Genomic DNA, 14,799 nt, shown 5'->3' with positions numbered 1-14,799 from the left:
TCTATGGCATGATCTATTTTGTTACTTATAAACGCCGTTACTTATGCTGCATTGCATCACAAGACAGCTACAATCAGCACCTTTCTAGGGCAAGATCTATTTTGTTACTTAGAAACACCGTTACTTATGCTGCATTGCAGCATAAGACAGCTACAATCAGCACCTTTCTGTGGCATGATCTATTTTACTACTTAGAAACACCGTTACTTATGCTGCATTGCAGCATAAGACAGCTACAATCAGCACCTTTCTATGGCATGATCTATTTTGTTACTTAGAAACACCGTTACTTATGCTGCATTGCATCACAAGACATGTAAAATCATCACCTTTCTATGGTATGATCTATTTTGTTACTTAGAAACACCGTTACTTATGCTGCATTGCAGCATAAGACAGCTACAATCAGCAGCTTTCTATGGCAAGATCTATTTTGTTACTTATAAACGCCGTTACTTATGCTACATTGCAGCATAAGACAGCTACAATCAGCACCTTTCTAGGGCAAGATCTATTTTGTTACTTATAAACGCCATTACTTATGCTGCATTGCAGCATATTACAGCTACAATCAGCACCTTTCTATGGTATGATCTATTTTGTTACTTAGAAACCCTGTTACTCGTGCTGCCTTGCAGCATAAGACAGCTACAATCACCACCTTTCTATGGCAAGATCGATTTTGTTACTTAGAAACACCGTTACTTATGCTGCATTGCAGCATAAGACAGCTACAATTAGCAGCTTTCTATGGCAAGATCTATTTTGTTACTTATAAACGCCGTTACTTATGCTACATTGCAGCATAAGACAGCTACAATCAGCACCTTTCTAGGGCAAGATCTATTTTGTTACTTATAAACATTGCAGCATAAGACAGCTACAATCAGCACCTTTCTATGGTATGATCTATTTTGTTACTTAGAAACCCTGTTACTCGTGCTGCCTTGCAGCATAAGACAGCTACAATCACCACCTTTCTATGGCAAGATCTTTTTTGTTACTTAGAAACACCGTTACTTATGCTGCATTGCATCACAAGACAGGTAAAATCATCACCTTTCTATGGCATGATCTATTTTGTTACTTAGAAACACCGTTACTTATGCTGCATTGCAGCATAAGACAGCTACAATCAGCACCTTTCTGTGGCATGATCTATTTTACTACTTAGAAACACCGTTACTTATGCTGCATTGCAGCATAAGACAGCTACAATCAGCACCTTTCTGTGGCATGATCTATTTTATTACTTAGAAACACCGTTACTTATGCTGCATTGCATCACAAGACAGGTAAAATTATCACCTTTCTGTGGCATGATCTATTTTGTTACTTAGAAACACCGTTACTTATGCTGCATTGAAGCATTTACTCTATAATTAAATTGTTCCCTAAATATACTTAAATTTATAGGGTTATACGAGTTTACGCAGTGTGGAGAAAATTTTCAAATATCCTTTCATTTTAAATCAGCCATTTAAAAATTATCTCGCTGTCTCTGTCCATGATTCGACAAAGGAATGCTCACTGTTTGCGCTTTTAATAGTGATAAAAATCTAAGCAGCAATTTTTTTTTTTTTTAGAAAAATTAAAGACTTGTTGTGAATAGTTAAAACTCACACAATTTAATTGCACCCGCCACATAATATACTTTAGTTCATTTCCTACCCTAGGGCCTTAAAAATACACTTTAAAAAGAAGGCACGCAACATAATAAGAATATATAATGATAAATTATATTATAGAATTAAAAATAATTAGAAAAAAATGAAACCATAAGGGGAAAAAACTTTTCAACCCTTTTTTAGGCCAAAATTACATTAAAAACAAAATAAAAAATTACAAGATAAACCGTGAATTATTCCGACAGAAACTGAGTGTGAATTTTTTGGACAACAATAGAATTTTTTTATAAGAACGATAATATGCCGGAAATGGCACTAGAAATGTCGTGGCGTGGTCTCCTTTGCTAATTAAAAAACACAAACAGTTTTTTAACTTTCGTTCTATGAACGAACCACGAAACAAGAACCAGAGGTCCAACCTAGGGCCATTGACTCGCTACAATCACCTCTAAAAAAAAAAAAAAAAAAAAAAAAAAAAAAAAAAAAAAAAAAAAAAAAAAAAAAAAAAAAAAACACGCATGTTTAACAATCTTTCTCGGGAAAAATGAGAAATTCCCCGATTTTAAGGATTATCTTACACATAGTGAATTTAATTTTATTGTATAGTTTTAATCACGATTTCACCCCTTTATCTAAAATTATGCACATTATCCCATGTTAATTTTGATGAGCAAATTTAAAATTAAAGTTTTTTGTATATTTGGAAATAGCGCAAAATGTAGGTTTTTTTTTATCCACATATTGTAATCAGTTATTACAATCATGCATACAAAAGATGTATCATATTCATTTTAAAACAAGTGCAAACAAGTATTAGCTCAATTAAATAAACCTTAAATAAGCCTCTCTTATCATTAAACTTGTAAGATTGATGATATTCTCCATCACGTACGATGTTTCACTTCTTTAAGACCAACATGTCTATGAAAAATATTATCTGTAAAACACCATCTAAAGAAAATACTTTCTTTTAAGTACGTTAGTCAAATAATAAGGTCTAAAAATTGAATTTACAGAACACTATAATTTTGCAAAAAAAAACATAAAAATGCCGTATATGTTATGTTTTTTTTTTCACAGCGTTGTTTTAAGAAGAAGAATATTTGAGTGAGGAGAGGGTCAGTACATTTCTAAAGAAGGGGATAGCAAATAAGAACTTTCAGCCCCTTGTTGTCTCTACTAATGGTGTGGCATTCTACAGTTCAGAGTAAGTTCAATATGTTTTCAGTGGGAAAATGAAAAGAAATGCACATTTTCAGCGTAAACGTTTGAAACCTTTACGTATCAAAACGTAAATTGAATAATACTGACATAAGCATTTCTTATCGATGAACTTTAATTTTAAGTTGTTATTTTTTCACTCATTGTGTTGCGGAGCAACACTACTGCTTTCGTAGTTTTTTTTTTTTTTTTTTTTTTCACCGTGATCAGCGACCTGTAGCTCCGAAGTGGTAAGAGTTAAAAATTTGAGATTTTTCAGAGGGAAGGGAAACGTGAAACAGAGTAAAAAAGTTCCAGAGAAGTTCCTAAAATTTCTAACAGTTTTCCATAAAAAAAAATAAAACCGTTTTTTCTTAGAAACTCTGCGTTCGATGTTTGGCGTCAAGTTAAGACGACCCTAGCTTCTGAAATAAACTTGTTAGAAATACAGTTATGCTGAACTCATGTAGAACTTTCATTTGTCTCTTCGAGAACCGGAGCACAAAATTCCGTAGCTCTTACAGATTTCCCGGAAATAATTCCGGAAAAGTGCATCTCGTTCCGATTTTTTTTGGAATTTTCTCAAATTTTCGATTTTGATGTTTCTTATATTTTTTTCGAGCAGTGCTATGAAAAGTATGCAAGAAGAAGTGAAGTGTTCTATATACCAAGTTGCTTCGTTCTCTAAGAAATAATTTCCGAAGTTACGACGTTCTAGAGGTAACTTCTGTTCTGGACCAGCTAGAATTTTTTTTCCAACGCGGTTCGACAGGTCTCGATCTCCTAACAACTGGAGCTTACAATAGTTTCTCCGAAATAAAATTCCTTCTTTGGGTTTTTCTATTTGGAAGTTTTGTCATGCCCTCGGGGCAATTTAAATTTTTTGGTGAATTTGGTTTGTTTTATATTTTCCTAGCTTAGACCATCAAAAGTTAAGCAGAAAACTTTAAGACGTTATTTCCGAATCTCTTTCAGATTTCCCGGAAATAATTCCCGAAATGTGCGTCTCGAAACATAATACTTCGAATTGGCGTCAAGTTAAGACGGCCCTAGTTTCGGAAGTAAACGTTTTAGAGATAAAATAATTATGAACTCATATAGAACTTTTATTGATGTTTTCGAGAACTGAAGCATGAAATTCCGTAGCTCTTACAGATTTCCCGGAAAGTTTCGGAAGTAAACGTTTTAGAGATAAAATAATTATGAACTCATATAGAACTTTTATTGATGTTTTCGAGAACTGAAGCATGAAATTCCGTAGCTCTTACAGATTTCACGGAAATAATTCCGGAAAAGTCAATCTCGTTCCGATTTTTTGAAATTTTCTTAAATTTTCGATTTTGATGTCTATTTTATTTTTATAACGTGAAATGGATTAAAAAGTTCCTCAGAAAGTGTGTAAAAATTCCTAATAGTTTTCCAGATAAAGAATAAAAACCGTTTTTTTTATCGCGTATCATTTCCAATACACTCCAGAAGTACCAGTACGATTTGTCGGATCTCAATCAAACTTCACAGAAAGTAAGTCTGACGGGCCTAGTTATCCTTTTGGAGTCCAAACTTGACCTTATCTCTGTGGGCGGAGGAGGGTCCAGTTATATGATATCGACATTAGTTGAACAGCGGTATTTTAGTTGTTACCGTTATAACTGTAATGAATTGAATTAAGTGTGATTTTTGATGTCATGGCCATAAAATTTGATTTCTAGTTTCAATTATTTAAAGAAATTCTGGTTTATCTTGAAATTGTAATTATCCATCCTATAAATATTCAGAATTGTCAACTGTGTTATTGTGTTATTCTCGTTTATTTCTGGACCAGCTAAACATTTTACCAAACTCAGTTTAGTAGGAGCTCGAAATAAAACCATATCAAAGATGCTTCAAGATAACAATCGAAGCCGCATTAGAAAAATGTCCTCTGAAGGACATAATGGAGACTGTTGCTCCGCAACTGTGTCCCGTAGGGCACAGTTGCACGTGTTGCTCCGCAACTGTGCCCTAAGGAACAGGGCACAGTTGCTGCAACACTTCCCGTTGCACAGGCAACGGAGGTCTAGTTAAAACTGATATTACTGTGCAAAACCCAATACGAAAAAAGGAAAATAAATAAAAGAAAATAATAAAACACTACACAAAATACTGTAAAACACTATTGAAGAAGATGACTTGCTTTTGTGTATGCGCTTAGCGAATCGCATGGTTAAAAGATTAAATTAAAAAGATTTACGTAATTTTGCAACAAGAAAGAACTCTCCTTAATAGGACGTATCATAAGCCATCTCTTTATATCGTCACGAAGCTTTTTTAACAAACCATTTTTGAGTAGAGATGTGGAGGGGGTAGATTGTTGCTAGAGACAGGAGAAGAAAGTTAGCATTTTTGTTCAGTCCCTAGTCATCTGATTGCCAAGAAAAAGAGCAGAAATATATTATTTCAATCCGCAGGGTGTCATTGCCCCCCCCCGGGAGAACGAACTTCTCCATTGTAAGATTAGTTTCAGCATATAACAGTGTAAATTATTACTATAGTGTTTACAACACCTCAGCTGGCGTGTCAAGAATCCTTAATCAAGGATTAAATAATCCTCAATCAAGGATTAAATCCTTAAGCAAGAATTTTTAAACTTTTTAGCTGATGAACCCTATGTCGGTCCAAAAGTATTATAAACTCGAGGGCAACTCTACTATTGTTAAGGTTAGTCTCAGTAGACAGCAGTATCAATTACTGCTATCTATAGTTTACAGCAACTCGGCCGGTACCCAAGTTATCTACAGTGATTTGAGCTCTTTTACACAGTAAGAAATTATATACTATTACTGTTCTTATTGCTGAAATTATCATTAATATTTATTTACGTGCACTAATTGCATCGACCAACTACCAAAAATTGCCTTGAAAGGTCGCATTCACGGTTCTTGCCCTCGCTGTCGCCCTCCGAAGTGCTGCAAGGAGAACTTCTCCGACTGCAACCTCCCTGGTCTACGGGAGGCACGAAACAGAGAGCAGTATAGGCAACAAATACATTCGCCTATGAGGAGGGAGGCCCCGAGACGACCACCAAGGCCGGAGGGGACTTAAGTCAAGTCAAGTATTTGCATAATAAACGCCCTACCGCTCAAGTTGTTTATTCATTGACGGATTATAGAACCGTTTTTTTTTTTCATTAGTTTCTTTCAGCTTACGCAAGACAAAACAAAGAGAAGTGGCAGAATAGATTTAAAATATATAATTTGGACTATATGTTTGCACATGAGAGGGATGGGGGGGGGGGGGTTGTCGAGTAAGTCACTAATTGCCTCACCTTGACATTCAATCAGCAACACATAATTTTACCCACAAATATGAGTAAAAGATAGGGTTAAAGAGGAAATGATTTATCTATTTTGTTTGGTTGATCCAGCAGTGAACGTCCCTCAACCTGAACCATGTTTTAGTGAACAGACATAATGCCGCAAAAGCATTTGGTCCGTTTATATCGTCCCAGGCTTGTGCTCGCTTCAAATCCTACGAGAGTACACGCTGTGAGTAATATATACAACAGGACTAGAAGACAACCAAAGCTGCCTTCTGCAGCTATGTAGGTACTCGCTATTCGAGATGATCCTGAAGGTGGTTCGTACTTCGAAAGTCCTTTGGCAACGTTTCAGTAATCTGTGCATTACAAACCCTCCCGAAAGCAGCCTACACGGTGTGAGTAACACATAAAAAAAAAGAAAAGAAAAAAAAAGACCAAATGCCAACCAATGCTGCCTTAAGTGACCACGTCGATACTCGCTACTCGAGATGATCCCGAAGGTGGCTCGTACTTCAAAAGTCCATTGACCACGTTTCATTGTTCTGTGCATTACAAATCCATCCGAGAGTATAGGCTGTAACAGAAAAATGTAGCACGACTAGAAATCAACCAAGACTGCTTTAAGCGATCACGTCAGTATTCGCTACTCGAGATAAAAAATTGGCTCAAACTTCGAAATTCCTTTTTAAAACCTCAAAGCTAAGTACCATCTATAGCTATGGCTTATAGATGGTGTAAAGACATGGTTTATAGATGTATTTACACTAACAATCCTTAGAAAAACACCTTTTGTGACAAATATCTTGAAAATGTAATGAAATAAAAATTATTCACTCAGTTAAAAAAATTATAAATGGACACAAATGAAGTTATAGACATTACAGATGCAACTATGAAACTATCAAAATACACTAAAAACGGTTCCAACTGCGCGGGGATTAAGCTTCAACCCATGATTGCACACTAAATACCCAATTGAGCAACAAAATACCCAATACGACGAGAGGAGAACAAAAGTTGCCTTCAGGGATAAATTCACACTCGCTACCTGAGATGATTCTTATGGCGACTGGAACATTGAAAGACCTTCTATGTTGAACGAATTATAGCTGTGTCTGTATCTACATCTGTAGCTTGTAGACGTATAAAAATATACGGTTATCTTTATACAGCTAATGATAGGAGAAATATGAATTGCTTAGTGATAATTTTTTTTTAAATAGTACGAAATAAAAATTAGTTCATTTTAATAAAGGCAAGGAGAAAGACAAAATAATTTTTTTTTGGTAAAAACCATTATAACGCAATTGTAAGAATTGTTGGCCCCAAAAGTATATTGTACATTGAATACAAAGTGTATTGATTACAAACGAAATGCGACTATATTGAATACATTACAAATACGACTTACAATACAAAATGAAAAATAATGTCAATGTAACTAGTCAGCCGCAAGGCCGTATCCAGGTTGGGGGGGGGGGGTTACCGGTTTTGCCCACCTCCCACAACGAAATGTTTGTCCAATTTGTAAAACGTAACAAAATGTCTATAAACAAGCTTTTGAATAGTTTTGTAGTTTTCTTTTTTTGACCCCCCCCCCCCATCGGACAAAGACCCTGGATACGTCCTTGGTCAGCCACGATCCAAAAAAAAGAGAAATGAAACGAGTATACGTGTATAATGCAATGGCAGTCTACTACTGAAGATTAAACTAGCAAGAACGATAAAAAAGAGGTGTTACACATGAAAATAGACATAATATACGTATAAAAATAAGAAAACTAAACACTGCCAACAGAGAGAACTAGTAATACAAAAATATTCACATAAAATTAAGAACAATAAGCACTGATCAAAATCTAAAAGGAGAATAGAGTTATCAAACACGAAGCATTGTGCAGAATTACAAAGAAAACTAGTAAAAGATTAGCGTATAAATTTAAGAAAACTAAGTACTGACTACAGAGCCGTTCCTAGGGGGGAGGGGCAACCGGGACAGTTACCTCAGTCGACGTGACTTGGGGGTGCCAAATTGCCCACTTTGACTCTTTTTTTTTGTTTATATTTGTTTTGAGAAGGGTGCACAGTAATTAATTTTTCCCGAGTGCCACCAACCCAAGGAACGGCTCTGACTGCCTAAGAACTAAAAGGAAAATAATGTTTATCAAAATAGGAAATCTTGTACAGAATTTATCATTAAAGATAAAGCAATAAATATGGGATGACCAAAAGCAGCCTTCCGCTTTACAAGTGGCGAGAAGATAATACTGGTCCAAACTATGTGGGGGTATTTAGAAAGCCCCCCCCCCCCTCTTAAAGTAACCGAAATTCAAATTTTATGCGAAAAAACAACCACTCTTGAGGTCAAGCTGCATAAGTCTGTCTTAAATATCCATTACGCTTCACCTGTATTTGCTCTTTTGACTTATTCTTCCCCTTCCACATATTTTATGACACTTTTCTTTACCCTTTTCACTTGATTTTTATTGAAATTGCCTATTGAACTATGTGCTTTAGTATTTAAACCGTTTTTTAATTTGTTTTCTTTATGTTGTTTTCTTATGTGTTATATTTATGTTGTTGTTTTCTGTTGTATGTTGTTGTTTTCGGTTATATGTTGTTTTCTTATGTGTTTTCAAGCTGAGACGATCTAACGTAAAAGATAGGAAAGAAAATATGCTTGTGCAAAAAAAAAAAGAAAAAAAAAGAAGAAGAAATGAAGGCAACAGATAACCATGACAACTTGACATCAAAATTAGAATAGGAGGATTAATATACAGGGGCATGTCCTTTTGAATAGTTTTCGCTTCTATTTAATTTCAGCGTCTTACATGTTTTTATTTTATTGATTCAACAAAATTCCAACTTCGGCTTTATACTTAATTTTAATCTTATTTAATTCAACAACAATTTCTTTCTTTCTTTCTTACACAATCTCTTTTCCCCTGCCGGGTCAAATTTTACAATTACCTTCTTGGCTTTACTCCAATTAGCCATGGCTCTCAAGTCTTTCAGCACTTCCACCAAGTTGATTTTAATTCAAAAGTGGTATTTTTAGGTGTTTTTTAAGCGTTAAATTGCGGAGAAGGGAATATTTACGCATCATCTTTCAAATTTTAAGTACTCAGAAGGGGGTGGGGGTGCCGGACCCTCCTGAATTAAGCAAATTCAAATTCAGTTAATACATTCATTGGAATAAAGGTGTGAACAGAATCAAAATACATACCCTGTAATTGAAATACAATATAAATCATTAATAATGGATATTTGATTAATTGATAAATCATTGATAGTTTAAGAATGATTTATAATGCAATATAATAACAAACATATCACCGTTGTACCAACTGAAAATTACTGAAACTACCAAAGAAATTACTTATAGTTCACAAGGTAAAATTGAAGTCAGCCTCCTTCTACTACCGGTGGATCACCTCGTGTGTAGCATAATATTCATTCAGATTCATAAATACTTACACACATTGGCCCTAACAATTATTTTCAAAATCAAAGATATTAGTGTCAACATTTGCGACTATGATGACCTAATTTGATTACTAATAAAATTTGGTTAAGTTTGATGGGTCACTTGCTGTGAATAGATATCATTATGTCAGCCTCCCCCCCACTACCTATCGGAAAAGACGAACCACCCGCCCAAAAAAAATCTCGGTCTAAAACGGTAATTATATTTTTTTTTTTTACCAATACATAATCCGTACATCAAAATTATAGAAACAAATAAATGAACCTCCCCCCCCAGGGGTCCCAGAATCATTTCTTAAATCTAAGATATTAGTGTTAAAATGTGCAACCGTAATAACCTTATACGATAAAAAAATTGGACAAGTTTTAAGGGTTACTTGGTGTAAATGAATATCAGTATGGTAGCCTCCCCATCATCTAAGATTGGAAAGAACGAGCCCACCTTCCTCCCCACACACCAAAAAAACAGTGGTCTAAAAAGGTTACTATATTTTTAGGTCCTCCCCCCTCTCCAAACATCGAAAATATAAAAACAGATACATCACAGAATAAACAGGATAATTTTTTTTTATTCTAATTATTAAATTAAACAAAAAATTCTATAATTCATTATAAAATTTGTATTCTAGTTTGAACTTAAATCTATTTATTTTTAGGCCTCGAGCTCGAATTGTGTATTTGAAAGGATATATTAAAATAATTTTATAACTGAGACAATAATATTTAAAACCATTACAAGAATATCGACTGAAAAGGCACCAAAGTGGACGGTTATCTTAACCGGTTAATTACCGGTTAATTTTACCGGTAATTTCCTTTGGGGTTAACAATTTCCGGTTAATTTTCTACAGGATACATAAGGTGTGTTCGATCTAAAATAGGTGCTTAATGAATACCAGCTCATGAAAGATAATTTTCACTCGACCTGAGACTGAGGGGAATTCCTTCCCCACCTAAAAAACTTAGCCTCAAGTTTTTACAACCAATAAAACACACACTGAGGAACAAACCCAACATCTTTGGCTCAGGAGCATAAATTTATGATATTCTATGTTAAATAAAAATTTTCAATTATGATCAAAATGAAATCAAAATATAATAACGGGTAAAACTTTTAATAAAAAGGAGGACATGAAAAAAAAATCATTCATATACCAACAAAAATCCAGAAATTTCGGCTTTACTTCTGGAAGCTTTTACTAACAGGACCAAATGAGGAAAGGACAAAAGCAAATAGTTATATGGCATTTACCTTCTTTTCTGATCTATTTATGTTATTCAGTATTTTACTTTCATATCCCCAATTTTCTACACATGTCTTTTTCTATGTTTTTATGTTGTTATTTTATAATGTCAAATCTTTAATTTAGTTTCAATTTCTCTTTGTGAAATGTCAAGGCTAACCTACTTTTAAATGCAATGGAGGATAAGGAAAACAGAATTCAGTCCTAATTTATGTTGTAATAATGTCGGCTAACCTACTTTCAAATGCAATGAAGGATAAGGAAAGCAGAATTCAGTCCCAATTTATATTGTAGTCATGACGGCTAACCAACTTAACCTACCAAGAATTTCCTAACCTAGGAAAATGTTTCCTACGCAGTTTAGTAAATCCAATAAATGTCGCACTAAAGAACAAAATCAGCATTGTTTACTCACGAACTCAAATATATGAATCTGGTAATACTTTCTAAGTTAGACTAGAAAGTTAAATTAGATTCTTTTTCTGTTATGGTTAAAATGAAATGAAAATATAATAATTGGTAAAACTATTGATTAATACAGTGAACGCTGAGGAGAAAAAAACGCGTTCGTTTACTAATGAAAATGCGAATGTCTCGGCATCATGTCTGGAAGCAAAAAGGAGAAAAGGCAAAAGCGAATAATTACTGTACCTGGCGTTCGCGTTCTTTCTTCGTATTTTAATATTTTTTCTTATTTTCTGTTCATAATATTCCATTAAATTTTATTCCATTTTTTATGAATGTATGTTCCACTGTTAACTAATTAATCTGTTTTTTTTTTCTTTTCTCTTTGTGAAATTTTAAGTGAAACGAAAATATTGTCATGAAAAAAAAATACCATAATACAAAATGAACAATTTTTTTTCCCTCAGTCTTTCAAGCCTATGGTCTTGTTTTCAATCCGTTCATTACTATTCAATATTGCAAGCAGAAGACCAATGCATACCTTTTAGGCTAAAGAGTATGGGAACTTATAAAAGCAGAAACTGGCAGTAATATCGAAAAAAACCAGCGCCATCTAGCGTTTGACGACTCTGCTTCACCCAAAACGGCTGCGTATTTATCTTTTCAGGTACTTCAAAATTCAGAGTGGGGCAAAGAAAACAGAATTCTGTTCCAAATTGGACTATCGTCCTATATCAGCTAACCTGCTAATCCTATCAGAATTTTCCCAAGGCAGCCTAAGCCTACACTGTGCCGACAAGAATTTTTTCGTGCTCTACGTCTGTGTCCATCACATTTATATTGCCTCCTTCTTCAACATGAGCTGAAAGTTAAAGAAAACTAAATTTGGTTCGCAGATACAAGACTTTTATTAAAATCGACCCAATTTACGAATTTTTCCGGATCCAGAATTTAAGGACCCATTAAGCAATAAAGGTCCCAAAAATGTTAAGAAAAAAAATACTTATTTGATATAAAATTTACTATGTTCTGCATATTTATTCAGTATTTTTTTATTCTGCACAAAAAAAAAAAAAAAAAAAAAAAATGCAGGAAAATTGCCCAAGATCTTAGTTGATTCACATTCGATGTGAATCAATTCAAAATGTGAATGTGAATCAACGATGTGATTCCTATCAGAATTTCCCCAAGCTAACCAAAGCGTAAATTGTCCTGACTGGAATTCAACCAAAAAAAATTCTTAAAAACAAAAAATACTGATTAATTATCGCTTAAAAGAAAATTTTCAGCAGCTCGGAATTACTACAGAAATTGCTACTATTGCATTGCAGACTAATCTTACCAAGTAACTAATTTTCTTTAGATTTTCTACTTTTTAACGATGTCACCAGTCTCTATACTAAAATTGGGGTTAGTAGTTTCATTGCCTAGCTTGCTCTTTTAAATCGGCGAAAATCCATCCCTCATAAGTTCCCCATTATCTGTGTTTTAGGCTAGAGAAGGCAAAGGCATAGACAGGTAAAAGGTAAAATGTCTAACAAATACAAAATGCAATTTCTGGCAAAATCTACCGTCTCTGCATATTTCACATTTTCTATTTTTTCCCCTGAAGGGTTTAAAACAACAAAAAAATATAAAAACAATCATTCGGTCTATTTGTGGCAGTTAAACCAGAGATAAATAGAGGGACTACTAGGAAATCTGCAAACTTTTTGTCCTTTTTACTGGTTTACATTTTCACACAGGAGGACAAATTGGGTGGAATTTAACTTTTTAAATTTTTGACTGACTAAAAATTTTCCACAGGACAGTAATAAAATCAGATTTAAGAAAAGCGGCTTTATCTCTCCAGAAATAAGCAATAATGTGACTGGCTTACGAAAGCACATCACAATTTTAAACAAACGAAGCCAAAACCCAATTTTCACCATCATGAAAAAAAGTAATCTCACTTTTTCTCTTTACCTTTTCAGACGTAAGAAGGCGAAAAAAAAACTGATATAAATCTATCTAAACCTACATACAAAATGAGATCTTTTCTAAACAGATGTGTGGCGAATAATGCCCATTGGATAATTTTCAACGTGAGTACTTGCTTTACTGATACCTGATAAGCTTGTACGACTCAAAGCTGGCTTAAGGGCAAATTCATTGGTCGAAACTGCTTCGTAAGCAAGACTACTCCGTCGGCTGGCCTGAAAAATGGACTAGTTTGAATATTCAAGCCATTACTACCGCTAATAAAATAATAATAATACATCACAAGTTTAAATCTCAAAATGACTCACTACTAGACACGGCAGAACGTGCTTTTTTTCTGTTGTTAGAGTCAAGGTTGTATCCATGAATTTTGTTCGGGGGAGGGAATGCAAAAAAACTACCAAATTAAACTTTTATTTATATACCGTATCTCTATTTTTTTAAGACCCGAACCAACATTTCGGGGACGGGGTGGTCCAAAACCGGTATTCCCCTCTCCTTGGATACGGCCTTGGTCAAAGTAGATACTTCTTAGAAGATTACTTTTCTTTTAAACGCATTGAAGCACCAAAGACAGTGGAAATTAAATCTTACGGTTTTAATTCGTTAAGTGAAAACTTACATAACCAAATATGCCTTATAAAATAAGAACAAATCAGGAATTTTATTTTTAATAAAAAGATCTTCGTATGCAGTTTTGGGTAGTAGGGGCACCATATCAAAATAGAAATAGGGGCAAAAACAAAGATAAAACACATCTCAGCAAGCAGGTCAAAAAGGTGTAGCTTTCATTTGAGGGTTCAGTAGGCTTGTTGGATGAAGGTTCAGTTGGCAAAAACTAAGATAAAACACATCGCAGCAAACAGGTTAAGAAGGTTTAGCTTTCCTTTGAAGGTTTAGTTGGCTTGTTGGCTGAAGGTTCAGTTGGCAAAAAATAAGATAAAACACATCGCAGCAAACAGGTTAAGAAGGTGTAGCTTTCCTTTGAAGGTTTAGTTGGTTTGTTGGCTGAAGGTTCAGTTGGCAAAAAAATAAGATAAAACACATCGCAGCAAACAGGTTAAGAAGGTGTAGCTTTCATTTGAAGGTTCAGTTGGCTTGTTGGATGAAGGTTCAGTTGGCAAAAAATAAGATAAAACACATCGCAGCAAATAGGTTAAGAAGGTGTAGCTTTCCTTTGAAGGTTCAGTTAGCTTGTTGAATGAATGTTCAGTTGGCCAAAATTAGATAAAACACATCGCAGCAAACAGGTTAAGAAGGTGTAGTTTTCCTTTGAAGGTTCAGTAGGCTTGTTGGATGAAAGTTCAGTTGGCAAAAAATAAGATAAAACACATCGCACCAAACAGGTTAAGAAGGTGTAGCTTTTCTTTGAAGGTTCAGTTGGCTTGTTGGATGAAGGTTCAGTTGGCAAAAACTAAGATAAAACACATCGCTGTAAACAGGTTAAGAAGGGTTAGCTCTCCTTTGAAGGTTCAGTTGGCAAAAGAATAAGATAAAACACATCGTAGCAAACAAGTTAAGAAGGTGTAGCTTTCCTTTGAAGGTTCAATAGGCTTGC

The 14,799-nt window shown here is 34.5% G+C and overlaps 1 protein-coding gene across 2 annotated transcripts in view; it reads right to left on the bottom strand.

Moving 5' to 3' along the window:
• Positions 1–1,984: 1,984 nt before the first annotated feature.
• Positions 1,985–14,799, bottom strand: part of LOC136036515 (uncharacterized) — a 59,028-nt gene continuing 46,213 nt past the window's right edge. Inside the window, exons 6-7 of one of the 2 annotated variants that reach the window (XM_065718817.1) lie at positions 13,369–13,456; positions 1,985–2,074 (exon numbers count right to left, since the gene is read on the bottom strand). In XM_065718817.1, coding sequence (XP_065574889.1) covers positions 2,010–2,074; positions 13,369–13,456 — 153 coding nt within the window. In that variant the 3' untranslated portion in view covers positions 1,985–2,009. Of the gene's footprint in view, positions 2,075–12,326; positions 13,457–14,799 lie in introns of those variants that run through there. The other variant, XM_065718816.1, reaches the window with a different exon arrangement.

Source organism: Artemia franciscana, chromosome 15 (assembly GCF_032884065.1).
Source record: "Artemia franciscana chromosome 15, ASM3288406v1, whole genome shotgun sequence".
Classification (NCBI taxonomy): Eukaryota; Metazoa; Arthropoda; class Branchiopoda; order Anostraca; family Artemiidae; genus Artemia; species Artemia franciscana.
The sequence above is the reverse complement of the archived record's forward strand: the minus strand, read 5'-3'. Positions and strand labels throughout refer to the sequence as shown.